The 27,869-nt window shown below is 54.9% G+C and overlaps 3 protein-coding genes across 5 annotated transcripts in view; 2 read left to right on the top strand and 1 right to left on the bottom strand.

The window, feature by feature from the left end:
- The window catches only part of WASF2 (WASP family member 2), a 70,758-nt gene extending 66,220 nt beyond the window's left edge, over positions 1-4,538 (top strand). For both annotated transcript variants that reach the window (XM_057551668.1, XM_057551672.1), the window contains one exon: positions 498-4,538. In XM_057551668.1, coding sequence (XP_057407651.1) covers positions 498-655 — 158 coding nt within the window. In that variant the 3' untranslated portion in view covers positions 656-4,538. The remainder of the gene's footprint in view (positions 1-497) is intronic.
- Positions 4,539-11,598: 7,060 nt separating this feature from the next.
- On the bottom strand, positions 11,599-14,773 carry GPR3 (G protein-coupled receptor 3). Of its 2 annotated transcripts, XM_057555715.1 has the most exons (3): positions 14,653-14,773; positions 12,674-13,596; positions 11,599-11,880 (listed from the first exon to the last, which is right to left on the bottom strand). In XM_057555715.1, exons 2-3 carry the CDS (start codon positions 13,589-13,591, stop codon positions 11,677-11,679), a joined length of 1,122 nt encoding a protein of 373 aa, XP_057411698.1. In that variant the 5' UTR covers positions 13,592-13,596; positions 14,653-14,773; the 3' UTR covers positions 11,599-11,676. The 2 variants fall into 2 exon arrangements, with proteins under 2 accessions (XP_057411698.1, XP_007170548.1); XM_007170486.2 differs by lacking the exon at positions 11,599-11,880 and having other exon boundaries at positions 12,381-13,596; positions 14,580-14,730.
- Positions 14,774-21,457: 6,684 nt separating this feature from the next.
- On the top strand, positions 21,458-24,555 carry CD164L2 (CD164 molecule like 2). The gene is made up of 5 exons (XM_057555725.1): positions 21,458-21,545; positions 21,973-22,140; positions 22,241-22,312; positions 22,800-22,844; positions 24,407-24,555. Exons 1-5 carry the CDS (start codon positions 21,458-21,460, stop codon positions 24,553-24,555), a joined length of 522 nt encoding a protein of 173 aa, XP_057411708.1.
- The last annotated feature ends 3,314 nt before the right edge of the window (positions 24,556-27,869 follow it).

The raw sequence follows: 27,869 nt of genomic DNA, 5'->3' as shown, positions 1-27,869 counted from the left end.
TCCCTCATCATCATCTCACCATCATGGGGCATTTATTCTCTTTCTGTCAGAGGCCGGTTCTGGTCCCAAGGGACTGGAGTGGTTTCTTCTGTCTGATCTTCAAGGAACTGAAGGGTTGTCTAGTGGAGACAACCTAAGGCAGCTGAGCTTCATGAAAATCAATGACTTGGGCAGACTGAGTGCCCACTAGGCGGGGATTGGCGGCCACTCCCCACTCAGTCTTGGGAGAAGTACCATCCTCACCAGCCTGAGAAACTGGGAAGCGTGGAAACTGGGAAGAATGGCAGGCTCCTTTCAGACACACCTATAGCACTGGGGCCACAATTTCATAAAACCTGTCTTTACTTCTTGTCCTGAGGATCTTGCTTTCCCAGAGGGTCCTTCTTTTTCACTGTCTTTTCCAATACCCACCACCACCAGGGGCTGCTCCCTCTTCCACAGTCCTGGATGGATTCGGAGACTGACGCACCTCTTAACCCTTCTCTCTCTCCCACCAGGCTTTCAGCTGCGCAGGGTTGAGGAGCAGCGGGAACAAGAGAAGCGGGATGTTGTGGGCAACGACGTGGCCACTATCCTGTCACGTCGCATTGCTGTGGAGTACAGCGACTCAGAAGATGACTCCTCTGAGTTTGATGAGGACGAGTGGTCGGATTAACTCTTCTGCCTGCTACCCACTTCCTTTTTTTTTCCTTCCTACCTGCCTCCTTTGATGCCTACTCCGACAGTCCCAAGGGGAAAAAAGGGAGGAAAAAAAGAATCTCAAGGGGCCAGAGCCTTCCCTGAAGCAACCAAAGATATATCCAAGTGCTTCCTCCAAATCAACATGTATTTCCCATCTCCCCGAGGTCAGGCCCCACGGGGCTCCTGAGGTTCAGTAGCTGAGATGTTCCCTCTTCCCTTCAAATGACTGTTGCATATTGAAGAGAAGGGAAAACCCCAAAGCAGATCCCTTTGATTGGGTTTAAATTGGAGTTGGTGCCTTCCCCTAGGAGCCATATTCTGTGGTCTTCTTCTAGAATCCTTGCCCTCAGCTACTTTGAATAATGCCAGCCATCTTCTGGTCTTAAAGCCTGGCTGGACACAGCTGGCCCCTTTCCCATGCACTGAGAGGGCGGAGCAGCCGCATACCCAGTGCCTCCCCCTTATGCCCTCATCAGCAGGGTGAGGCTGCCTTTTGCTAAGCCATCTCTATGTCTGGATGCCCTTTATTCCAGGAGCCATCAAGCCCCTAAAGAAATGTCTTACCCCTCTGCTCAGAAACAATGCCTTTCTGGAGGCAGGGGTGGTTCCCTCCCTCCCAGGGTCCCTCTCCTGAACGTGGTGTTCCACGTCCCTTAAATGCCCCTCCCTCACCACCAGGTGCCCCCAAGCACCACAGCCCGGTTCTAACCTCTAATACTCATGACCAAACTAGCCCTGACACACAGGGATCTGGGCCTCTTCTGGCTCTCGGGAGCCAAGCTTAGAGACTTGTAACTGCAGGACTGGAAAAAGGTGGAACTCCTTGGGTTGAATGATGCTGAATGAAGCCTAGAGATGGGAAGTGACTTGCTCAAGGTCACACAGTTGGATGATGACAGAGCTAGAGCCCAGAGTTCCTGATTCCAAGTCACCTGTGCTTTCTGGGACCAAATGGTGGGCACTTGCTGGAGCCCAGGCAGAGCAGTTCTTGGCTCTGTGCTACTCCAGACCTCACCAGAGGTGGGGGTCCCAGTAGAAGGGCTCAGGGCCTGTGCCAGGCCTATCAGTGCTGCTCAGACCCTCATGGCCTCTCCTGTAATTGTTTGCTCCCCCTTTCCTATCACCAGCCAAGCACCTGGCCTTGAGAGCTGCCCTTTTGGGGGACCAGAGGTAGTGAGAGAAGGAAGCGGGTAGACAGCGTGACAGGTGCTGCTTTCAATTCCTCTGCAACTCCTCCCCCTTTTATTTCCCCAGTTTAAGCATAGGTCCTTCCAACTGTAGAAACTTCAGTCCCTCAGGCTGGCAGCCACTGCAGGTAGCTGCCCCGGGTGGGGGGTGGTGCGGGAGGCCGTGAGGAGGGTCGAAAGGCAGAAGGACTCTGGGTCTTGTTTCCAGCTCCCCTCCTCACTGCACAGTGACGTTCCCTCCCTCACTCCCCCTTTTTCCCAGAGCTAATACACAGGTGCTATTATTCAGAAAAAAACTGGTCAACTTTGGCCAACAGTGAGGTTTCTTCTCTTCTGCCCTAACGATTGTGTAGCCTCTTGTACTGAAACTGGCTTCTGGCTTCCCGAGCCCTGAAACAAAGAGAAACAGGATCTGTCTCTACCCAGCACAGCAAATGGTTATAGTAATTGCCAAAGCCCTCATCAACCCCTCCGGCTTGAGGAGAGGGTGTAATCGTGGGTACTGCCGCTGTGCCCTGGCTGAATGCTGCCCCTCAGCCTTCTTTCTGTGAACTTGGGGCGTGGGGACTGAGTCTTTAGAGGCCAGCGTGCCCTCCTGCAGGGGCTGCTCCAGCGTGTGCCCTCCTTCCTCTCCCAGATCACGCATCTCTGGCACGGGGCTGGCGTCAGGCCCCAGTGCTGAGCGCACCAGACGGTGTGCACCCCCTCCTTGCCTCCCGCTGTGCACTCTGGAGGCTGAAGGTGCTTTCTTCAGAACTCTAAAATGGCTGTCGAAGGTGCCCCCGGCTGCAGCCCAGCAGTGACCAAAGTGGCAGGAGGAGGGCAGTGGTTCTCCCAAATAGGAGTCCTGGGGCCTGGCTAGGCCAGGGTTTGGGCCTAATGGCTTTGACTAAATTACCCCCATCCCCCTCCTTTCCGGAGAAGGGGGAGCCAGCACTACTCACTATCATTCTTCTCTGACCTTGAAGGGGGCGGTGTTGGCCTGGCTTCTGGAATGGACGGAGTCTGCCTTGGAAAGGGCTGGGGGCAGGAGGAGGTGGGGAGGGCCACTGCCTGCAGAAGGTAGGATTAGATCATTAGCTCAGTGACCTCCTAGGGTTTCGATATGCTGTGTTCTCATCCTACAGCTGGTTTGGTAATGATCTGAAAGTCCCGGAGAGCAACAGCACAGCTCTGCCCGATGCTCTCATTAAAATCTATGCAGCCAAGCTCGGCGCTTTGTAGCAGCCGGCCTTGCGAAGCCTCCTCAGCTCGGGGGGCTGGGGACCCAGTCAGCCGAGAGGCCCTCTGGGCTCTACTTAATGCATATGTGCACCAAAAAAAAAAAAAAAAGCTTCTTTTAAACCCAGAGCCCTTTAAGATGATAAAGGACCCTGTGCAGGTAATTGTGTATCTTTGGAATCCTGTAATTGTAGAATGCAAAGTTTAGTGATTATTTAAACTGGGCTGAGGCTGGTAAGAGTATGGAGCAATGGCCCCTAAGGACTCTAAGGGCTGAAGCCAAGGAGCCGCCTCCCTTCCCCATTCTGCCCAGCCCAGGGGACCTGCCCCCATTCCTGTGGCCCAGGGGCCCAGCTTCCACTCGGCAGTGTCAGAAGTGAGTTGTGACTCTGCCTTGGTTGTGAGATGAGTACATTCCAAAGGAGCAGCCACGGGGAGGGGGCAGGCTCAGCGATCCCTTGGAGGCTCAGAGCAGCTGGCCCAAGCTCCAGCTCGCCTCCAACGGAAGCTCAAGCGCCCTCAGAAACGACCCTGGCCAATGTCACCGCAGAGCTGAGGCGGTGTTGTCAGGGCTAATGTGAAATCTCTTCCCGTGGCGCCGATCCTCCGGCTCGGCAGCGCCAGCTCGGACAGATTGAGGTCTCTGTGGCTTTGGTGACCCTGCTTAAGCATTCCCACCGTGTCCCAGCTCTGCTTTCAGCCTGCCGCCCCCTGCAACCCCCCTCACCTGACCTCAGGGCTTGAGGAGGGGGCCAGTGCCCCCAAGGCCAGGGGCTTTTGCTCAGGAGAGAGGTCAGGCTTCCTGGGGGCTTTGAGCTCTACCGGGGTTCAGCTGACCTGGGACCAGGTGTCACCCTGAGATGCGCCTCATCCTGTGCCTCAGGAAGGGCTAGGGAACAATTTTGTTATTGTATTAACTTTACTCACTTAACTCACTTGAGAAACTAACCAATTTTTACTTTCTGTCTAGAATGATGTATGTGTAGGAGAGTGAGCCGTCATGCTCCCGAAGTGCCTTGTTTTCTCTGATATAAATATATTTATAAGGATCTGGTCCAGTGAATTCTTGGGTGTGTTTGCCACATCAAGATTTTAGGGACTGGGCTTGTTACGTAGTGGGGTTACAGTCTGAAAATGAGTCCCCTTCCCCTGAAGATGGGAAAGGAGCTTGAGATGGAGCTCTGAGCTCTGACCTTCAGGGGTTAAGCCAGACCCCTGAAGTGACCCTTTCCTTGTCACCCTATTCCTCTCAGGTCCTTAGAAGGAGGTCTAGTTTTTCAAAGCCCCGTGCCTCCAAGCCTGGTCCTACTTGAGTCCCTGCCAGGCTCATGTGTGTACCACATTAGCACCCCAGTGACCTGAAGATTCTGTGTAATTGTTTTATGTATACATGCGAATGCATAAATGCCAACATCTTAAATAATTTGATAAAGTCTTTGTAACCACGCAGCCACCTCTGGGGTGTGTGTGTGTGCACGTATATGTGTGTAATGGGAGAAGCATTTATAAGGGCGCGACTGATAGCCACAGGTGGTGGCCAGAGCTCCAGAGGGAGGTCAGTGTGGGTGGGCTTGGAGGGTGGGAGGCCTCTGGGTCTGGATGGTGCACCCTGTGCGGGAGGAGGAGGGGGTGAAGGCCGGAAACCATTTTGGGTTAGGGCGAGACCCAATTGGGGGACCTAGAGGCCCTCAGCTGGCTGAGAGGGGTGTGCTGGGGCCAGGGAGACTCCTTGCATCAGGCAGGAGAGGAGCACAGGCTGAATGCTGATGCTGCCTCCCAACATCTGGCCGGCATCTTGTCTGCCTCTCAGACCCAAGCAACTTACCTTAAATAGAATGATTTACAATGGAATCCGATAAAAGGTTTAGGGTGCTGCACGCCCCTTCTCCTGCCTGGGAAGGTGAGGGAGCTGGGTTTATATTCTGACCCCAAAAACTGACCTACCCAGGAAGCAACGGTTGTTCCGAGCCCAGCTGCTGCCGGTGACTGTCCCTGGGGGTAATTTATGAGTAGACACCCAGTTCTGGGCCCAGCAAACACAGTGGGGTGGCCCCGGGAGAGGGTTGGGAGCAGGGTTGGTGACTCGGCTGGTCACGCCTGCTGTTCAGAGAGAGTCACTCGCTGGCATCCCAGGAGAGGGGGCAGAAGTTTTGAATTGTCAGCAAGTGCTGCGCCAGCCACTCTGAGCTCATCGCTGGAGGTGGGGTGCAGGGGAGGGGGCGCGGGAGCCAGCTCGCCCCGGGCGGAGCCCCTCGCTCCACCCTCCTGCTCAGGCCTGTGTTTAGTCAGCACTTGGCTTCCCGAGGCGGTGACTGACAGGCAGCCAGACGCCCGCCCTGGGAGAAGACAAAATGGTGGTGTCAGGAGCCGCCCTTGGTGGGGAATTGGAGGGAAGGAATGTGGTTCTGGGAAGAAGGAGGCCTGAGCTTGAATTCCGGCTCCTCTGCTTGGGAGCTTCAGCTCTTTGGGCTAATACTGAGAAGAATGAGCATTTACTACTACCTGCCCAAGACTGCTTACACTTTATTTCAACCTCATGAACCAAGGGTCTCCCATTTTACACATGAGAAAAAGATTCAGAGAGGTTGAGTTGCTTAAGATCACATAGCTGGCCAGGAGCAGAGCCATAGTTCGCACATGGGTCTCTTGTGCTCTGTCCACCATGGAACTTAAACCGTTTTCAGAATCTCTCCACCTAGCATCATGGTCTTTGGTGTGAGGGGGTGTGTTAAAGGTTTTCTGTTACGGTCTACCCTACCCCCTGGTGCCCAGTTTTATAGGTGATGGTTATTTTTGCTCTTACTTTGAAATCAAGTGGGCTAGACTGAGGGCTCGGCTATCCTAGACTTAGAGTTAGAAGTACCCTGTGCCCTCAACTGCCTGGAACAAAGTGGGTTCCCTAGGTATGGGCTGGGGCTTCCGTCAGACATGCCTTCAGTGTGTGCACACACCTGTTCAGATGGGTGCATCTATGCACACTCGGACATGGATACATGCGGAGACGTGCACACACTGCACACAGTCCTATCCTTGTGCAAACAAGGGCACAGATCAGCACACAGTTACAGGAACACACATAGGTGCAAGCAGACTTCACACAAAGTCCTCAGGAGCCACCCCTCCCTTCGTGCTGCCTCCGCCAGTTCCTCACTGCCCCCTCCTGGTCACCCAGTGGCCAGGGCAACCTGGCACCACTTCCTGTAAGTTCTGCTCTGGGGTGGTTGTCAGCTAGTTCCCTCCCAGATCATGAGGCTAGGAGCTGTTTCAGATGCTCCCCAAAGCCAGCCTTAGCCCCAGGAGAAGAAGTGTCTAGTGTGGGGTCTGAAGCTGGAAGACAAAAAAATAAGCCTTTCACACCCAAAAGAATCTCTTCATGGTAGAATTGTCAGTACCATGGTGGCAGGAGTCCTGCGGAGACACCTTCCCACCACAGCAGGCGGCCATCCCCACCCTTACCTGGGGAATTGTGCACACACCTGCTCACGCTCTGCATACATATTTAAAGAGGAGTAGATTTCCTGGCTGAGAAGTCAGAGGTCAGCTCTTCTAGCTCCCACCTTGCTGCTCCCTCTCTGGGCCTCAGCTTCTTCCACTATTGGATGAGAGGTTGACCAGGATGATGTATGCTGCCCGCCCCCCCGCCACCGTCCCCCCCCCGCCCCGTATCTCACTATCTCGGAAACTAACCTCTCCCAGACGTGTTCCTGAGTAAAGCACATCCATAAACATGACCCCATGGACTCCTCAGGCCAGTTGTGGAAGGATTACCAACACAAAGCTTTTTATTCCTATTTTATAGTTGAGGAAACAGAAGCACAGAGAGATACAGCAACTTGTCCAAAGCCACACAGCAAGTTGACAGCAGGCATGGAAATAGAAACCCTCTTCTTTCCAATGCCCCAGGCTGCCTACAAGAAAGTAGAACACCATATGGGCTTGGGTCCAGAGCCAAGGAGACAGGAACTACAGAAGCAAAAGCCAGAACCTCTGCCCTGAAGGCTGAGGAGAACCCAGAGGAAGTACCAGGCTTAGGCATTAGTTGAGTTCCACCTCTCCCCACCACTGCCTATAGACTGCAGGAACCTCAAGCTCCCTATTCCTCTGCAAAGCCAGTGGCTGGCTATGGGTGTTCTCCCTATTCTGTGGCTACTTGCTAGTTCATCAGGGTAGGCACACACCGGAGTGGTGTGTGCGCGCATGCCTGGACTCCACAGGTGTGCACGCACAGATGTGGATGTATGTTCTTGCATGCCTGCAGGTATACTTAGGTGTACATTCATAGGCATGTGTAACATGTAAATTTATGTGTTTGCAACCCTGTATACATGTGATACATTTGTGTGTTTAAGTGAAGTGTGTTTGGATGTATGTACGTAAATGGTCTGCGTATCTGGCGGATGAACTTATGAACAGGCAAGATTTTGCTTGTATGCTTACTGCGTTTGTTCATGAGTGTACTTGGGTGTGTGCAAATGTTCACATGCATTTGTGTGGAGAAGTGGGGTGGGACATGTCCACCCACATGACTGGTAAGTGTGTGTAAAAGTGCATTCAGGGAAAGCTCAGGTGACTGGGTACACATGAATCCTAGAGTGCCCTCCCATGAGAATACAATACCAGTGCCCCCCCAGCCCTGGTATAGGGGGTGCCCTGCCTGGCTCCAGCCAGGCCCTGAGCTTGTAGCACCCCACCCCCGCCTCGCACTCTATTCCCCAGACCCATCCTGCTTGGCCAATTTGCAGCCTCTCGCTCCCAGCTCCCGAGAAGGCCTGCAGCAAAGTCAAGGGGCTGGTGGCCAATTAGTGAGGGGGTTAATCAGGGATCTGGGGACCCCCGGGGGGCGGGAAGCCAAAGGCGGGCATTGGGGTTGGGTTGGCAGGAGCATGAGCTGCCTCTCATGAGGCTGGGGGAGGGGAGGCTGAGCCAGCCGGATGGTGCTGGAAACCAAGGATCTGCCTGTGAATTCATGATTGCCGAGCACTCACAGTGAGGAGCCTGTGTGACTGTGTGTACACTGTGTGCAAAATACATGTACGTGCATTCAAGTCCTTGAATGTAGTCCTGTATGCAAAGGTATGGACATGATTATGGATGCCATCTGTATGCACGTGTGCAGTTTTGTGCCTGTGTATATGTGCGTGTGCAGTGGTATGCAGATGGGTCTGGCTATGTAAGCATGTCTGGACCTGTGTGCATACATGTATATATAAGGGTAAGTGTGTCTGTGTGTATACATGTGTGTGCAAGGGCATTGCATACATTTAAGTATGCTTCTGCATATGTGAACATATGCACATGAAGTTGACATGATCTGTGTACATGTGTACCATGATATATCTGTGTGCACAGGTGTGCATACCAGTATGCAGATATATCTGGGTACACGTGCATGTCTGGATATGTGTGCATGTGTGTGTGTTCTCTGAGCAGCCAGAGACCTGGACCCCCACGTGTGTGCCTGTGTGCACGTGCCTGTGTTCGCCCAGGTCTCAGCATGTAGGGAGCTGGGGGATGCGGGGCTGATGGGCTCCAGGCTCCAGGAGAGAATCTGACAGACGAGACTTGCCGTAGCCCCCGGCCCCGGGAGCCTGTTTTCCACCCTGCAAAAGCTGTGAGCCCGTGAACTCATCTTATATTAATAGCTGCTGTCTCCTCACTTATTGCAGGGAGAGGCGGTCATGGCCCTGGCGGGGGCTGCCCCCCTGCTCTACACAGGACCTGGGAAGGAGGGGAGGACAGATGGGCCCCACCCTCACCCCAAGGCCTACCCCGGCAGAGAGGCAGGATTCTGCGCCCCAGCCTTTGCCTCCCCCAAGCCAGGGAGCCCCCACTGCCCAGCTCACCCTCCCAGGCCTCTGCAACTGGGTGGGGTCAGGCATGGGGTTGGACAACTGGCAAAGGCAGAGAGGCTGGAAGGCTTGACTACTCCCCCCCCAAAAACACACACACAGGCACGCACGCGCACACACACAGGCATGTGGTGCTGGGCAGCCCCAGGCCGAGCACCAGATGAGTCTGAGGCTGAAAGAGACATAGAGGCTTCAGTTTGGGGGGGCAGACATGTCCCTTCTCTCAGGGACCCTCAGTTGGAGAGGGGACACAGCCTTTAGGGGCCCCCATTCCAACGAGGAAGGCAAGACTTCTCTATAAATATTTACTAAGGAGAAGCGTAGCAAGGTGTGTTGTATAAACTGCATCTTTACAGCCACAGGAGGGCTTAGCCAAGGAGGCTTCCTGGAGGAAACACAGAGCGGGGAGCACAGGGAAGACCTGAGGTGTATCTGAAGAATCCCAGGAGCAGGGAGAAGCCAGCTAGCCCCACCATGTGCAGAGGCCCCACCCCAGGGACAGATTCAGACACCCTCAGGGTGGGCCCAGGACCCAAGGCAGAGACCGCAGATACAGGCTCCCAGAAATGTCTCAGGTCCACCACACAACCACACCCAGACAGACAGAGGAGGACTCACAGCATGGGGGTCCATCACAGGCCCTCGCAGACATGAGGCTGGCCAGCATTCGGCCCTGCTGGGCCCTGGAGCCAGAAGCTAGGATGGGGAGGCAAAGGGCCAAGCCCACCCAGGGCAGGAGAGGCACCTGGCCCCTCTCCTTCTGGTCCTTGGTGGGTGCTCCTTGGGAGTGAGGCGGAGGCAGCAAGGAGGCCTGTTCCTACACCGCCCCTCCCAAAGGTCTACGGGTAGCCTGGAGAGCCCCAAATTTTCCCTAGCCCGGGGACAGAGCTCCCTGCCCTGGTTTCCTTGCTTGCTGTTTCTGAGCTACTCCTGAAACCCATTCCCTCACCTAGGAAAGAAACAGATTTGGAGTCAAATGGACCTGGGTTCAAATCTCAGCTCAACTCTTTTACTATGTGACTTTAGGCAAATCAAATGTCACCTTCAGGAAGGCCTTTTGGGGGCACCCTCATTTAGAGATTACACGCGCTCCCTGTGCCCCTTCTCTGTTTTTCTCTGAGGACTCATCACTCTCTGACATTACCATGTTTTAGCTTATCTCTTTATTACTGTCTCCCCTGGCTAGAATTTAAGCTGTCCACAAGGACAGCAGTGAATAAATGAAAACCCATTACTCTCAGAGCCTCAACTTTCTCTTCTGTAAAGTGGGGAGAGCAATAGTACCACCCAGTGGACCACGGTGATGTTGTGTGCGATGTTTGGCATAGAACAGGTGATTCCTGAGTGGGGGTCTTTTCCCAGGGACCTTCCAGGAAGGTGGGGAGAGAGATAAGCCTCAGCCAGATCTGGTGGACCCTCCCCACTTTGTGCCTGGGCTGGAGCTATGTGTACCTAGGCCCAGGGCCGCCCTCCACCAGCTCTGACCCAGCCCCTGTTGGCGTGTCCACTCCCCTTGGATTCCTGTGGCTACTACTGGGGAGGGGTCTTGAACACCAGGCAAAAATCTCTGGCCAGGGAAATGGAGAAAGACCTGAGTCCTAGCCTGGCACAGCTGTGTGAGTTTGAGCAAGTGGTTGTTCTTTGGGCCTCAGTCTCCCCATCTGTACAGTGGAGATGCTCTGAGGGCCCCACCTCCAGGCTTTGCCCACCCAGGAAGATGGGGCGTTTGGGTAGTTAGAGCTTCCTCTTCAGCCACACCCCAAACCTGCTCCCGCCCTTGCCTGTTGAACATGTCCTTTCTGGTTCCAAAACACCGAAATTCAGGGTCCTGAACACTTCCATCCTCAAATGCACACAAGGGCACGCGCACACACTTACCATCACTCACCTTTGCATAGCAAAAAAGCTCTTTCAGCTCCTGAATGAACAGACCCCATCCAGCCACCTCCCAAAATGTGGCTGCTGGCTGTGAGAATGAACCCCAACACAAATCTGAGTCCAGAATGTCGTAAGCCCTAGGGTTGGGAAGGAAGGAGATGGGGGGGCATTGGCCAGTAGACAGTGCACAGGTTCTGGAAACAAGTGTTCCTGGTTTGAATCCTGGCTCTATCGTTTCCTAGCTGTATGACCTTGAGCTGGCCACTGAATCTCCCTCGGCCTGTTTCCTCATCCGTAAAATGGAGAAGTTATTATTACCTGTGCCATGGGATGCTTGTTAGGCATAAATGTGGTAATGGATGTAGTACACTTAGCGCAGTGCCTAGCACGCAGCAAACACCCATGACTGGAAAGGGCTGTTGTTAAGAACACCTACATGCTTTGAGTATATACTTCATGCCAAAGCCCAGGCTCAAGCTCATGTGGGCAGGATGTAGGCATCTTCAACCCCAAAAGGGTCTAGAAACAGGGGTTCCAGTCCCCAGGGGGAGGTGGCGTTCTTGCCTGGCGGTGCCTGTGTCTGAGCAGGGGGACCCATCAGATTGGCATCCTGGGGTGGGAGGTGTCACCTGCCGGCCACATTCCACCTGGGTCTCCAGCTCCTCATATACCCCACAGGCCCCCAGGCCTGGCATAATCCTCCCATTCCAGGCTGTCCCCCATCAGGTCCCACTCCACCCCCTCCACACACACAGACAAATTTATCACAAAATCATTTTTTATTGAGGGTTGGGTCAGGGACAGGAATAGGGATTGCACTGGGGACCATACCCCAGTTGGCAGAGGGGTCTGGTGTTGGCTCACACCCTGCCTCCTCTAGGGCACCGCAGGGTGAGGCCTGGCCGCCAGGCTCTGGCTGTGGCGCTGGACACCAGGCTGGAGTGGAGTTGGGGTTGCTTGGCCTGGTCCCGGCTGCCGGCCGGGCTGCAGTTTCCCCAAAACGGCCACCAGAGGGCAGCCGGCCCCCAGCGCAGAGGAATTCTCGGTTTCTCAGGTGATGGTTCCTTAAAAAAATAAAAAACCAGAGGCTGGTGTGTTCCCCCTGCAAACCCGAGGGTGGCGGGCCCTGGGAGAAGGCTCTGGTTTCTATGATCTCTTTGATAAAAAACAAGCAAAAATAATAACAAAATACGTGGTTTCTCTCTCTCCCTTTCCCCCGTCTAGGAACTGAGGTCAGAAATGAGGGTGTTGGGGACTGGGAGTACCCTGGTATGGCCTGGATTTCAAGGTGTGGGTCTCTTTTTTTCCCCTTAACACCCATAAATAAATTCATAAATAAATAAATAATAAATAGATACTCTCTTTGTATGTGCACATATATACAGATAAATCTTTCTCTTATCTATCAACGGAGTAACTAACCTCTCTGACTCTTTAGTTCAGAAACTCAAAAGTAAAGCGACATGGTCAAGGTCAAGGGAGGGGGAAGATCAGGGACTTGGAATGGCACTGTAAAACACCCAGCAGCATACTGGAACTCCAAGCCAGCTGGGCTGTGGGACATTTCTGAGTGGAACCCTGACCATCTGAACATTCTAGAACCATGGAGCCAGCTGGGCCCTGCAGGGATCTGAACAGAATCCTGTGAAACACCCAAAGTCCTAGAACTCCAGAACCAGCTGGGTCTTGGGGTGCGGAGCTGGAGGGTTGGAACAAAGCCGTGGAGGACCTAACATTCTGGAATTCTGTAGTGATCAGGGCTGAAAGGTCACCAGGATGCTACTAGACATCACTGGGGGAACGAGATCGGAAGGGGATCTTGGAAGAGGAACAGCAGCAGCAGACAGCCCACAGCACCTTCTGCACGTCCTGGTTGCGGAAGGCATAGATGATGGGGTTGATCATGGAGTTGTAGGTGGCAGGGAGCAGGGTGAGATAGGTGTAGAGGGGTGGGGAGTGGGCATCGCCCAACAGGCAGTAGACGGTGAAGGGCAGCCAGCAGGCGGCAAAGGCGCCAAGCACCACGGCCAAGGTGGCAATGCCCTTTCGGGTGGCCACGTAGTGGGAGGCAGGCAGCAGGTGCCGCTGGAGGGCAATCTGCTGGGCATGGCGGCAGACGATGCGACAGATCTGGGCATAGAGCTGCAGCATGATGCCAAACACCATGAAGAAAGCAACGGCCAGGACCACCAGATGGTTCTTGGAGAGCGGATATACCACGCCACACGTGGCCCGGGCATCCAGGCAGTTCCAGGCCAGCACAGGCAGCAGCCCCAGGCCCAATGAGCATCCCCACACTAGGGCCAGCATCACATAGGTCCGCGTCACTGTCGTCTCTGAGTAGTAGGTGAGGGCATTGTACAGAGAAAGGTAGCGATCAACGGTGATGGCCAGTAGGCTGCCAATGCTGGCAGTAAAGGCCATGGCCAGCATGCCCACCAGCACCAGGCTCATCTCCGCCGAGCCAATGCAGAAGACAGCAGCAAAGTGCATGACCAGACCCAGGCCTGCCAGCAGGTCTGCCACAGCCAGGCTGCCCACCAGCAGGAACATGGGGGCACGGAAGGCGGGAGTGCCCACGATGATGGCCACCACCAGTGCATTCTCACAGGACACAAGGGTACCTGAGATGCACAGCACTACGTCCCAGGCCCTAGGTGAGGGCAGTGGTGTGGCTGGGCCTGTGGGCCCCTCTGCTGAGCCCACGCTGCTCATGTTCATGTTTCCTGGGCCAGCAGAGAGCCAGGCCAGGGGGCTGCCTGCACCCCACATCATGGTACCTGTAGGAGAAAGGCCCTGTGAGAAGCTGGCAGGGCTGGGTGCTAAGTGGAGGGGTCTGGAAACAGTGGGAGTCTCACCTCAGGATACCTGGCTGAGTCCCAATGCCTTGTCGCCCCCACTCCTGCCCTGAAGCTCCTTCCAGGGTACCTTTAACCTCTCCTATGCCGCCAGGCTAGCAGGAGTCTCTTTTCCTGGGGATCCCTGTCCTGGGTCTCTTCATTCTCCCTTCCAATTCCCTGAGTCCTGCAGGTCTCTTTCTCCCACATGTGTGACCAGAGGAGGACAAGATGAAGGACTACCATAAGTGGATGGAGGCCCATAGGATCCAGGAGAAGCTGGGAAAGGCCCAGGACTGGGGGAGGGAAAAACATCTTAAGACTGAGAGCAGCTCTGCTCCCTCCCCACCAGGGAGGATGACGCTCAGTTTCTGAGGCTCACCAGACCCCTCGCGATTCTCAGTACTGCCAAACCCAGACTCCGCCCCCAGAGAATGCTCGTGAAGCTCCCGCCAGCCCCCACCCTGCACTCCTGGGGTAACAACACCTGGGAACTCAGCCTCCCCCAACACACACCCGCCCAGACTTCTGTCCCCAGCCAGACCCCTCTTTCTGCCTGAACCTCTGGGTCTTTGGAACAGACACCCCCTGCTGGAAGCCTGGATCCCTGAGTCAGACCCCTCCCTCTGCCCGGACACCTGGATCTTGGGCCTGACTCCGCCTCCTGCCCGGAGGTCTGGATTCCTAAGTCAGACACCTCCTCCTGCTCGGACGCCTGGGTCCTTGCCGCAGACGCCTCCTGCCGGCCGAAACTCAGATGACCATCAGTCCCTTCAGGGCCTCGGGTCCCTGCAGGAGGGCTCACCCGGCGCCAGGCTACCCAGCTGACGGCTCTCAGCACTCAGACACTGGCTCCCCTCCTGCTAGCCCAGACTCAGGGTTCCTGGTCTCGACCTCCGACCCCAGTCAGCCGCTGCGAGCCTTACCGCTTGCCCAGCGCCCCAGAATCCTGAGTGCCCTCCCGGACGCCTGGTGCCCGCGGCGTGGCCCTCTACTCACCTCCCGGGACCGGGCGCGGCCGGGCCCCGGAGAGGCTCCGCTCGGGTCCAGGCTGCGCAGGGTGTATGCAGACCCCGAGAAGCCCCCACGGCCGCGGGAGAAGCGACGTGAGTCACCCCGCCCCGTCCCGCCCCCGGCCACCGGTTTGGTGACGTCAGCGGCCCGCCTGGCCAATGGGTGAGCCGCGCTGGGGCGCAGCGCGCGCCGCTCGGCATAGTAATGAGGCCTCGTGCCGCCCGCTCCCCCATTCATAAAAAGCGACCGTGGCTGCGGCCCCGCCCCCTCCTGAGTCGGCCCGCGCTGTCCTTGACGCGGCGCCCTCTAGGGGCCGGGGGTTTCGGGGGCGCTGGTGCGAGAGCCTGGAAGTCCACGGGAGGTTGAGGGGGATGTGTAGGGGGAGCGGAAAGGGAACGCGGATAGACTGTGGGGTGATGGGACTCTCGGGTGGCAAAGGCTGATGGAATTCAGGTGACGGAAACCGAGTGATGGGGCTGAATGGGCGTCCCCGGTGAGGATGGCAGGGGTTGCCAAGACGAAACGGCCCTGAGGTGATGGTGACAGGAGCATGAGGGAGCAGGGAGGTGGGTGGCAGTGACGGTATGAGCATGATGACAGGATCTTGGGGGATGGTGGCAGTGGGACGCTGAGGTAGAGAGGGAAGCCCCCAGGGCAACCATAGCAATGTCAGGGTGATTCTGTGGCGTGATGGGGTTCAGGGATTGCAGGGTGGCAAAAGGCGGTGGCAAAGGAAAGGGAAGATGGAGTGTCCAGGTGATAGGACTTCAGGTCACCGTGACCCTGTCACAAGTGCTGAAGTGACAAGGCTGTGATGAGGGTTGTAGGGTCCTGGAATGAAGATACCAGGTGGAAAAAAGAAAGATACTAGGTGACTGTGGTGAGTGGACCCCAGGGTAAGTAGGACAGCGTAGAGGGTCTGGACTGACAGTGACCAGGCAGGTAAGTTGCTGCCAGGGCAGGTCCTCGTGATGCTGGGGCTGGCATAAGGAGCTGGGTGACGTCAATCATGTCAGCCCAATAGCGCCCTCACAGCATGGGAAGAGTGGGCCTGGCAAGATTTCAAAACCTGAATTATTTATTCAAGGATCTGGAAAGCCAGCGGGGTGGTGGTAGGGGGCACTTCCCCGAAGCAGCAGGAGTGGTGGAGCCGGGAGGAACTTGGAAGCAGGAAACCTAGCAGCTCAGTACCCAGGGCAGGCCCCTCTCAACCTCCCATCTTAGACACCTTGGCAGGGTAGGGCATGGAGAAGGAGCTCCCTCTTCCCCAACCCTGCCTGTCCCCAGGGAACCTCTCTCAGCTGACTTCTCCAGATGTGACAGATATGGCCAGTTCTGGGGGAGGGGAACTGGCTGCTCCTCCTCCCTCTGTCTCTAGCTTTGATCCTCACTGGAATCAACCAGCCCTGTGGGATGGGGATGGGGGGCAGGGACCAGGTTAGGGCTTGAGGAAACCAAGGCAGCCCAGATCGCAGGCCCCACCAACTTCTCCCTGCAACACAGAACCACTACAGCTCCCACAGTCAGTGTAGGGCAGGGAGAAGGAGGTGACAGGCGGTGGCAGGGTACATGGGGAGAGGATAGGGTCAAGGCTGGGGAAGATAATGCACTTCAGGTTGGACATGGTGAGTTTGGGGTGTTTAGCAGGTGGTGTGGTCAGGAGTCTAGACTGGTTTCAAATCCCAGTTCCTCCATTTCCTAGCTGCGTGACTTTGGGTGAGCGTCTTAGGCTCTTTGTGCCTGTTTTCTCATCTATAAGATAGAGACAATGTTAGTATCTTCTTCATGGGATTGTTGGGAGGGGCCTGGCACATTATCAGCACTGGCTGTGTTGGCTGCCAATATATCTGGCAGGAGGAGGACACCTGGGAGGCATAGATGTGCAGGTTCTAGGGGTAGATGACATCACCCAGGGGAGGGAGCAGAGAGTGAGGAGGAGCCTCAGGGAACCCTGCCATTGAGAGCACAGACTGCGGATGAGAATATTGCTGCTCCTGGGCCTTTGCACTGGCTGTTCCCTTTGCCTGGAACCCCTGCACTTCATTCCGGTCTCTGAACCCAAGTCACTTCGTCAGGGGCAGGCTTTCCTGACCTCTACCCTAGATTACCACTCCCCTCCCCATCACTCTCTGCCCTCTTTCCTTGATTTATTATTCTTCAGAGCACTTAGCACTCCTGAAATTCTAAATTTATTCTTTTCTAAAAAAGTACGTGTCAGCCCCACCAGGACTGAACAGACTTTGTTCTGTTCTGTGCTGGAGAACAATGCCTGGCATGGAGTAAGTGTTCAATAAATACTTGCTGACTGGATGATTAAACAAAAAGCAACATCTAGAGAAAGAGAAGGAAAACAGAGAGAGAGTTGTAATACTCACGGTGTCAAGGAAGGCGGGGGCATCAGAGAGAATACAGGGGCATTAGCGCCCCAGAACCCAGGTATTCACTTTCGTCCCCATCAGAGCTGGGTCCCAACAACTGTCCAGCTGGTCTCAGAGAAGGGTGAAGGCTGCTGGGAGGTTGGCATGAAAGGGTGTATGAGAGGTAATTTCCTGGCAGTCCAGTGGTTAGGACTCTGTGCTCCCACTGCAGGGGGCACGGGTTCCATTCCTGGTCGGGGAACAAAGATCCTGCAAGCACTTGGAAGAAAGAAAGAAAGAGAGGGAGAGAGAGAGAGAAAGAGAGAAAGGAAGGAAGGAAGGAAGGAAGGGAGGGAGGGAGGGAGAAGGAAAGAAAGGGTGTATGAGAGACTATCTTCTATTCTGTGCAGCAGTGGTCTTTTCTATTTTTTCATAGTTTATTAATCCTCTCATGAAAAATTGGCAAAATCACCACAGATAAAGTCACTGCAGAATCTTTACTCCTTCCTTTTGCCAGCACCAACACTGGCCTTTGTGGTCCCCCAACCTCCTTCATTCTGTTCTCGCATTTCATACACTGTTTCCTTGAGTTCTTTTTCTTCTCAGGCAGGCCATGTCTTGCAGGGTTGTGTTGGTTTACTTTTCTTTGCATAACCCAAGGAATCGTAAATCATGCCCAAGCCAGTTGTCTTGTCACCACCAAAATGGGTTCTGACTCCAAGTATAAAGATGACATCTGATGTGGTCTTGTAGATTTTGGCTAGTTTTCCCCAAATTTCTGTCTTGGATACTGTTGCCCTTCCAGGGTGAAGAACATCAATGACCATGCTTCCACTGAAGTAGTTGGTTGGCCAGAACTTCCTGATCCAGATAGGTACGGTGTCATTCATGATGGAGACGATCCTCAGCCAGCCGGGGGGTGCACTGATATTTCTAACCATGAGAAATGCTGGGGACCTAAGAGACTCAAGTGGGGCTGTGGATTTTCATGTGAATACTCTCTCTCATGCTCCAAAACTGCCCCATGTCAACAGGACAATTGAGGCCATCACTGCCAACCAGGTCTCCCTTCCCCAAAGATCTGCTGTCTAGAGGAAGGGGCAGCCCTTCCTCTTCTCTCCTACTCATGCCCTCTGCCATGCCTCCTTGATTCCTTCCCATCACTGACACCCCCCTCCAGTCCTTCCCACCTACCAGGTGCCAGACCAGAGCCCAGTGCTTACAAGAGTCCTGCAACCCCATTTCACAGGTGAAGCCTAGAGAAGCCAGGGACTTGCCCCAAATTGCACAGTAAATGGCAGAGCTGGGATCTGAAGCCATTCCATCTGCAACCAAATCCAGTGTGCCTTCATTCTAGTCTAGATGTCACCATCTCCCCAGAAGGGGCTGGGAGTGAAGTTGAACTAGGGCTGATAGTACTTGCAGTTCCCCAGGTGACCACCAGATGGCGGTGAGCGCTCACCTCCAGGTAAGACTTCTTACCTCTTCTCTCTTCACCAATCTGCAGAATCCTATGGGCCTAGGCTCTGGAGGGAGGTGTGTGTGTGAGAGACACAGATACTATCTACACAAGCTCCTTGTCCAAGCCTCAAGAATCTGGGCATCATCAGCGCACACATTCTTAGCACTGACTCATTCATTCAGCCAATATTCACTGACAGTTCCCCTGGGCTTGGGTTTGAGAGGGTGCTGCAGACAGAAAGATGATGTGGCCATATCCCTGCATTTTCAACATTCAATAAATATTTATTGAGCATATACTATTTACCAGGCACCGTTCTAGGCACAGAGGATACAGCAATGAACAAAAATCTCTGCCTTCTTCATGGAGCTTCCATTCTGATGGGGAGATGGACAATCTACAAGTAAATACTTAATACGATATTAAGTAGGGAGCCCTTAAGGGTCTCACAGACCAGTGAGACAGGCAAACATGTACACAGTCACAAGATGGTACAGTATGGTTATTTGATAACCACCTGCTTAGCTTTTATGTGTGCAGGGAGTTAACTACAGATGAAGATAAACATGGTCCCTGCCTTCCTGGAACTCACTTATAGCCTAAGAAACAAATGAGTAATTAATTATACAGTTGATACGTGTTCTGAAGGGAAAAAGGAGGCATGATGATGTAGAATAACCAGGAGACCTGTTTTAAGTAGGGAAGTCATGGAGCAAGTCAGTTGAAGGGAGGATAGAAGAGTTTCAAGGAGAGGGCACAGCAGGTACCAAGTCTTAGGAGGAAAAGAGTTGATGTGTTTGAGGAACAGAGAGAAGGCTAGTGTGTCTGGAGCCAAAGGAGCCATGGTGAGAGTTGAGCTCAGAGAGGTAGGCAGGGGGAAGATCATGCCAGTATTGGAGAGCAATGAGCCATTGGTGGGCTTAAACATGGGAATGGTACGATTTGACTTACATTTTCAAAGGATTGCTCTGGCTGCTGAGTGGAGAACAGACTGGAGGTGGGGAGTAGAAGCAGAAGCCCTACCAGGAGGCCACTGCAGTCACCAAGGCAAGAGATGGTGAGGGGATGAGGGCTTGGGTGCGGGAAAGCAGACGGATTTGGATCTACCACCTGGGACAAGTGCCACAGCAGCTCAGCCTTGCTCCACGACAGTCACAGAGGGCTTCCTGCAGGCGGTGCCCATTTTGCATTGTCCTGAAGGATTAGTTTGCCAGACACATGTAGTCAGGAGAGGAGGAGGACCCTCCAGGAGAGAGAACAGCTATAGGATAAAGGCAAGGAGGTACAAAAGAGGGTGTGTGTTGGGGGAAAGGCTGTTCTATTTTCTCAGAGGGTAAGAAGATGTTGGGGTGAGCACAAGACTTCTAAAGGCTTCAAGAGCCAGGAATCACAGGGCTGTGAAGGCCAAGCTGAATTGAAAATTGTTTCATGGTTGAATCCATGTTTTCAGGACAGCCCTGCACTGTGAGGGCTGAGCTGGGAGGGTCCTGGAGGCTGAGAGGCAGTGTGAGGTCAGCAAAGGGAAGATGAGGGAGCAGGACACAGGAGAGACGTAGAGGCAGAATCTGCAGGACTTTAGTCTGGGGGCTGAGACAGACGGAGGGAGTGAGGATGAGACCATGGTTTCCAATCAGGTGCCGGGGGGAATGAAGGGGTCTCCTTGAGTGGGAAGAGGGATCAGGCAGTTTCAGGGGCCTGAGGCACACTCAGGTAAAGGTGCCCAGGAAGCAGATGGACCCTCAGGAGGCATAGCAGAGGGGAGAGTAGCCTCTGGCCTCACTGGATCCTGGGTCCACATCCTGGCTCCCCTCCTAACTGTGTGCCCCTGAGCAAGTGATTTTACTAGAGGCCTGCAAACTGGAGATAACAAAACCCATGCTTAGAGGGTAGTTGAGGACGTCAGAAGAGAAGCTGCTAGTGAAACTGCTTAGTAGAATGTACATTCTGCTAGTAGTAAGTCGTTAATAGATGTTAATTATGTATTATTAGTTACAGGTGTGGCAGCTGGGGAGCGAGCACTGGGCTGGAGATGGAGATATGGGACTCGTTGGCTTTCAGTTGGGAACTGATGGCAGAGTAATGGATGAGATGACCCCAGGAGAGGAGAAATAAGAGCTCAGGACTGAACTGGGCCACCAGAGATGAAGAGGGGAAAGGAGGAAAAGGAGAAGTAGAGAAGGGGGAGAAGGAGAGGGGAGGGGAGGGGAAAGGGGAGAATGGAGGATGGGGAGAAGAGGAAGAGGAGGTGTCTTCTAAGGAACCTGAGAAGTGGCTGCAGAGGGAGAAGAACCAGAAGAGGCAGAGAGGAAGGCTATGGAAAGGCCCACTTGTCCCAGTAACAATGAGACCGCTGACTTGGCCAGAGGGGATGTGGTGGGTCAGAGGTAGACGCGGTGTGTTGAGGGGCAGAAGACAGGAGGGTGCAACGGGTGAAGCGAGGTGGGCTGCCAGAGCCTGGAGGCCGATCCTCGCTGTCCTGGGGCCTGGTTGGAGGACGCACTTGACGCAAGCCCGGAAGTCAGGAAAGTGACTTCGCTTCAAATCCAGATTTTGCCACTAACTCTGTGACCTCCGACTAGTCACTTTTTCTGAGCCTCAGTTTCCTCACCTGTGAAGTAGGGATAATAATGCAGCAGAGTTTTCGTGAAACTGAGGGTGGCGGAATCCAGCGACCTGGCCGGCTACCGGTCCTGGACTCCACCTCCTTTTGCCGGAGCCCCGCCCCAGATCCCCGAACCCCGCCCCCACCAGACCGCGCCCACTACCCACGCCCTATCTGGCTCCGCCTCAGACCACAAAACCCCGCCCCACCTGGTGGCGTCACTAGCCCCTCCCTGCCAGAGCCACGCCCACCTGGCCTCGCCCAGGTTGCCCGGGTCTCGCTCCCTACACCCTGGCGGAGCCGAGTCCTGAAGGGGCGCGCCACACCAGCACTCCGCAGACCCCGACCCCCAGGCTCCGTCTCCGCGCCATGGCCGCGCCGGGACCCCGCGCCTTACGGGCTGCGCTCTGTGGCGGCTGCTGCTGCCTCCTCCTGTGTGCCCAGCTCGCTGTGGCTGGTAACGCGTGCCCTTCACCCTTCACCCAGCCGCCTGCCAGGAGCAGTCGGGGGTTGGGGGGCGGGAGGGGAGTTTTCCACATGTGTGCGGGGCTGGCTCCTGGGGTGGGTAGAAGGGGACTCCAGCTGTGTGTGGAGCCCTGTGTGTACATATAGGCGCCAGGTGTGAGGGAGCTTCAGGTGTATGGAAGTGAAGCGGCCCCAGGTGTATGGGGGGGTAGCTCCCGATGTATGCAAAGGGAGGGTGCTCTGGGTGAATGTCAGGGAGGTTCTTGGTGTGTGTAACCATGTGTTTGTGGAAACTGCAGATGGGCAGTGGGGCTTGGGAGATCCAGGTGAGTGTATGTGTGCAGAGGGGTGAGATCCACCGTAGTGGGGAAGGGGGGCTGTAGCTTGGGTTCAAAGTGTTGCACCCATGCCACTCCCAGGTAAAGGAGCTCGAGGCTTTGGGCGGGGAGCCCTGCTCCGCATGAACATCTGGCCAGCTGTCCGAGGGGCCTGCAAACAGCTGAAGCTCTGTGAGCATTGTGTGGAGGGGAACAGAGCACACAACCTCTCTGGCTGCGTGTGGAAGCAGTGTCAGCCGGAGGAGCCAGGTACGGAGTCAGGCCCTCCCCAAGTTTAGTGCCCCCAGTTATGAACGCCAAGGCCTTGACCCCACCCCCTAAACCTCTTCCCTGCACCTTCTCCCACCAGGACACTGTGTGGCCCAAGCCGAGGTGGTCAAGGAAGGCTGCTCTGTCTACAACCGCTCAGAGTCATGTCCAGGTAAGGGGGCTCCTGCTGGCCTAAGTCAAGTTGGAGGGAGGGGGCTGAGGTGTCCCCAGCCAGAGCCTGCCTCCAGTATGGAATTGACCTCTCCCAGAGAGTAGACTATGCCCACGAACACCAGGGTCCAGCTTCAGTTCTGCCTTTAGCTCACTGAGAAGTCCCTTCCCCTCTCTAGCCTGTTTCCTCCTCTGTAAATTGGTACGGCCAGAGGATCTAGGACAAGCATGTAGAGAGGATGGGGGAGCTAGCTCTTCTATTTTAAACCATAGTGAGGACTTTGGAAGTTCAGAAGGGAATGGGGGTGGGCTTCCTGGAGGAGGTGGCATCACAGATGACACTTAAAGGTAGAGTGGAAAGAGGGCATATCTGGTGGAAGGAACTGTGTGAACTAAGGCTTGAAAGTGTGTTGGGTGGGCCTGGGCTGGGGTCTTGATGGGAATTGGGAGTGGGGATCTGGATTATTATGGATTCCCTGTCTCTTCAGCTGTGCATCACCACCCCACTTATGAACCGAAGACCATCACAACAGGTAGGTACTACCTGGGGGAATGGGAGGTCTAGAGGTGCAGGGAAAGACAGAGCTGGGCTCAGGCACTGACGAGATCTGTGACCTCAGCCCTGTGATTTCTCCACCTGAGGCTGTTTCCACATCTGTAAAGTGGGTTGGATAATACCTCACAAAGTTGCTGTGAGGATTTTATGAGAAGATGTATAGCACCTAGTTCAGTTTCTGATGCATAGAAGGTGATCAAGAAATGATGGTTCCCATCCCTTCTCCCACACCAGAGAACTCAGGATGACCCCCTCCGGACCTACTTGGTGCTGAGGGTGTATGGCTCAGGTTGCCAAGGTGTCCTCAGTGACTACCTACTGCAACATCCAGGCTCAGAGAGGGTCACAAAGCAGGTTCCTGGCAAAACAGAGGCAAGAACCCCACCCCTTGGTTCCCACTGCCCCTCAGGGCCTGGAGGTCAGCAGGCTTGGCAAGGATGGCTGAAGAGGCTCTTGGTTAATTAAAGCCGGAAACGTGATCTTAGGGGCTGAATTATTGATGGCTCAGCTCCCTCCGGCTTGAGCCCCAGATCAGTGTTGTACAGCTTATTTCTTCCCTCTTCTGCTCCTCTTTCCCCAGTGCCCTTCCCTGGGGCTCCCTGAGCTGCAGCTGGGACTACCCTTTGCCCTTCATATTCTCAGACCCCCCCTTCCACAAGCTACTCCCTCTGGGAGGTGGACCCAGCTCCCAACTGGGCCCCTCTCACTGCCCCAGAATGATCTTCCACCACCAGCCCTGCCCTGCCCTGCTCTGGGCACCTGGCCCAGGGCCTGAAATTGAATCCCTGGTGGGAGTTGATGGCTAACGTGGCACAGCTGGGAGCCACCCAGACGTCCTGGCAACCGTGGGCCACAAGGCGGGGGCAGGGGAAAGGGTCAGGGGATGCTGTGTGAGTCTGGCTATGCCCTAACTGTGGGGTGGCTTTGGACAGGCCTGGCACTCAGAGCCTGGCTTCTCCCTCTGACGTACATCGTCAAGTCTTCATTTATCTACTTGGTAGGGTGTGGGCCTCCACTTCTTCCTCTGCTCCTTCCCTCCCTAAGTAAGGGCTCTGGCATTGAGTGACTTCAGGGTCTCAGGACTTAGGAGCCCTGAAAGGAGACCACAGCATCTGTATCTGGGCTTCAAACCCCAAGACCCAAGGCTGAGAGGGACTCTGAGCTGAAGCGGGTGTGGATGTCCAAGTTCTGGGTCCATCCTCACCCTGTTGGGCCGCTGTGGCAGAGGGAGGCTGGCAGGGAGCTCAGTCACCATCTGGTCCCTGCAGTCAGGAGGCTCAGAGAGGGTGTAAGAGACATCAAGCCACCGAGCAGCTCAGGAGCAGAGCCAGGACCGAGCCAAGGCCCTGCCTCCCCAGCCAGGCACTGTCCCTCCCACCAGGCACTTCCCAGCCGCCCACAGGGTCTGGGCTGAACTTCTGAGCCTGCTGCTCAAGCCTCCCATAGTGAGGACTGGGGCCTCCAGATGACCTGTGCCGGGTACTGGGGTGGGGCTGGGCTCCTGGCCCACAGTGGCCTGCTGTGACCTCTACCCTGCAGAGAGCCCCTCGGTCCCTGAGGCCCACGGCCCTGGCTTTGATGGGGCCAGCTTCATTGGTGGCGTCGTGCTGGTGCTGAGCCTGCAGACAGTGGCCTTCTTTGTCTTGCGCTTCCTCAAGGCCAAGGACAGCACCTACCAGACACTGTGAGTACCTAGCCCGCCGAGTCCCAGCTCATTGCCCACCCGCCCCCCTCTCTTGCCCCTCAGGTCCCTGTTAGCGCCGGTGCGTTGTCTTCCCCGTGGGGCAGCCTTAGGGGCGATGAGTCCCTCCCAGCCTCCCCCATGTGAGCCACACCCCTTCTCCCTCCTCCAGTTGTGGGGTTCTCTCTGCTGGGTGTTGGCTGGGGCAGGACTCAGCCTGGGCCCGGCGTCTGCGAGCCCAACTGAGCCCACCTGTCTTTGTCCCCTCATGCTGCCAGCAGGGAGGAGAACCAGTAGGTGACAGCACAGGCAGCCTTCGGCCTGCAGCTCTGTGGCCACGGGCAGGAGCCTGGGCCATGTGTGCGGTTTGGTTTTCCTCCGAGAAGGGAGCTGCTCTGAGGCCCCCGTGTGCTGTGGGGCGGATCGCTGCAGCCTCCGTTAAAGCGTTTGCTCTTTTGACCACCGCCTGCTCTCTGAGGGTGGGCGTCCTTGGCCTGGCTGAGGTGGGACCACTGCCCTGAGTGCCCTCTCTGTCTGGCCTCTGCAGAATCTGACCCCCTTCAGGCCTGGATTCCACACTCAGGGGAAAAAGGATGAAGAGGCTGCTCTCTTGGCCTGCTTGTGGGCGCTAGGGGTGGGAGAAACTTTGGTCACCAAATTCTGGCCCCTGTGGGCACCGAGCAGGCTCGGTGCCCAATACCTGACATCCCCTCCTGTCTGGGCCTGGTACCTGCAGATGAGAGCATCCTTCAACCACCTCCTGTCTTATCCATCATCCCTGCGGGCCCCCTGCCTGGTACTAGGTCTGGAGCCTGCCTCCTCCCATCAACCTGGCCTGGACACTGCCCCCGAATAAAGGAACTCTTTCCAGCACTGTGTTTTATGTCCCATGTCTTGGGCTGTGTGTGGATTGGATAGGGTGGGGGTATGGCCACTGTCCTCTCCTTAATGTAAATTCAGACTTGAACTGATACTGTCACCTTTTAAAATATTTTTATTTGGGGGAATTCCCTTGGTGGTCCAGTGGTTAGGACTCAGCGCTTTTACTGCTGGGGCCGGGTTCAATCCCTGGTTGGGGAACTAACATCCCACAAGCTGCATAGCACAGCCAAAACAGAAAAATTTTTTATTTGTTACATGTGTTTAATCCCCTCCTCCACAACTTTATCGATAAGGGTACAGAGACACAGAAAGGTAAGCACACCTGCTTAAGAGCACACAGAGTGGAATGGGGCAGGGCTGGGATTTGAATCCAGGTTTTTCTGACTCTAGAATGAGCAGAACTTCAGAACTCCTCTGCAGAGGCATCTCCAGGCTCTTTTGGCTTCTAAAGTTGGGTCTCTGCCCCAGTGCCAAGGTGGAGATGCCCCCGGGACCCTCCACAGGGTACTTCTGGCCTTCCTTGAGCAGGCCCTTCTGGAAAGCTCCACCCCTGCCCACCTCCCCCTCTTCACCCCCCCATCCCTGGGCCCAGAAGTCTTCCCTGACTAATAACATCTCCTATCAATGGGGCACTTGCTGGAAACCAGGCATGTGGCTGAGAGTCTGACATCAGTATCTGATTTAGTCCCATGATTGTCCTAGGAAGCTGAGAGGCAATAGAGAGTCATGGGTGAAAGTTCAGCCTGTGGAGCCTGACTGCTCTGTGTGAACGGGAACAAGTTAATTGAACAGCTCTTGGCCTCAGTTTCCTCGTCTGTAAAGCTGGGTAACAGCGGTTGCATCTCTGTGGGATATGGGGAAGGTTCAGAGCAGGTGCATGTGCTCCGTCTGCTTCATTCCAGGGCGCCCATCCACCCTTCCAGCTGGGCAGCCTGTGGTCAGCCACCTGCACCTCTTCTTGCCCCAGGCCTAGTCTCCATGCAGGGTCTCCAGCTGCAGCTGGAAGGGCTTTAGGGCCCCTGGGCTCCACAGGGAGTTCCAGCTACTCCTTGGCCTCACAGAGGGCTCACCTGCCTAGACATCGCACCACCATGGACAATGCCAAACAGTCCACCTCCTCGTCCCTCCCCCTCCATGCTCACTTCCATCAACACCCCCCTCCTTTCAGCCATCAGCCTCCCCTCCAGCTCCTTGCATCTACCTAGTGTTACCCAGCCTGCCTTGCTCTCTCTTCTTCAAGCCCCTGCACATGCAGTTTCTCCTGCCTGGGTCACCCTCCCTTGGCTTCTCCACCCAGCACTTAATCCTGGCTGGTATAATGCCCATTCTCTCCCAGGCCAAGGGAGGAAATGCCCCTATATCTTTGTGGCTTTCCACCCAGTTAAGGAAATTACTCTATTGAATGTTTTCTTTTTCAAAAGTAGTAAATGCCGGGACTTCCTTGGCGGTCCAATGGTTAGGGCTCCACACTTCCACTGCAGGAGGCACGGGTTTGATCCCTGTTTGGGGAACTAGGATCCCATAAGCTGTGCAGCCCCCCCAAAAAAGTAGTAAATGCCTGTAAGGAACAAGAGGACTACACAGAACTTTATATAAAGAGCGAGAATCACTCTCCCCCTGGTCCCACTCCCCAGAAATAACTATGCTTAACAGGATGTGTCAGACCTTTTTCTATGAATTCACAAAACACATTTAGCGTTTTAAAAATACAAAGTGGGAGCGTGCTTTACATATTGTTCTGCAATTTTGCCCCTTTCATTATAGATCAGATTTGCCCTATGACTTATACAGATGGTGATGATTTATTTGCCTGCATCCTATCAATGTGCAGCTGGGTCATTTCCACTTTATCATAAACAGCATCATGGTAAAGGGGCTTGTCTGCAGATCTTGGCACACCTGTGAGAGAGAGTAGGGAGGACAGATTCCTAGAATTGGAATTGCAGAGTCTCAGCGTCCATCTCATGGATCCATCTTGTCTGGCAAACTTGGCCTCTACCTTCCCTACACCCTCTTGAACCTCAGCCTTCCCCACCCCCACAAGCACTGGGCCTGGAAAAAGGAGGCTCTCAGGGAGGGTTTGATGAAGGAATGAATGAGTGGATGAAGGAATGAATGAGTGAATGAATGAATGAGCCTTTCCTCTCCTCCCCTATCACCAGAGGTCCCTCTCCAGCTCAGACCTCACCACTCACATCTGGACCAAGGCTGCTGCCTCTTCACTGGCCTCCCAGCCTCCACGCCTGCCCTGCACGGTCTGCCCATTCGATGGCCTATATTAGCAGCTATTTTCTAGGCACTGCCAGGGGCTTCTCAGTGGACCTGAGGGTGGGCATGAAGTCACCTTGCTAAGGGGGGCGGGCATGGGCTTGGGCAAAATCTGTGGCATATAAGTGCCAGAGAGAACACAAATCATGTCCTGTCTCTGGGCCCGTTTCT

Source organism: Balaenoptera acutorostrata, chromosome 1, assembly GCF_949987535.1.
Source record: "Balaenoptera acutorostrata chromosome 1, mBalAcu1.1, whole genome shotgun sequence".
NCBI classification, from domain to species: Eukaryota; Metazoa; Chordata; class Mammalia; order Artiodactyla; family Balaenopteridae; genus Balaenoptera; species Balaenoptera acutorostrata.
The sequence above is the reverse complement of the archived record's forward strand: the minus strand, read 5'-3'. Positions and strand labels throughout refer to the sequence as shown.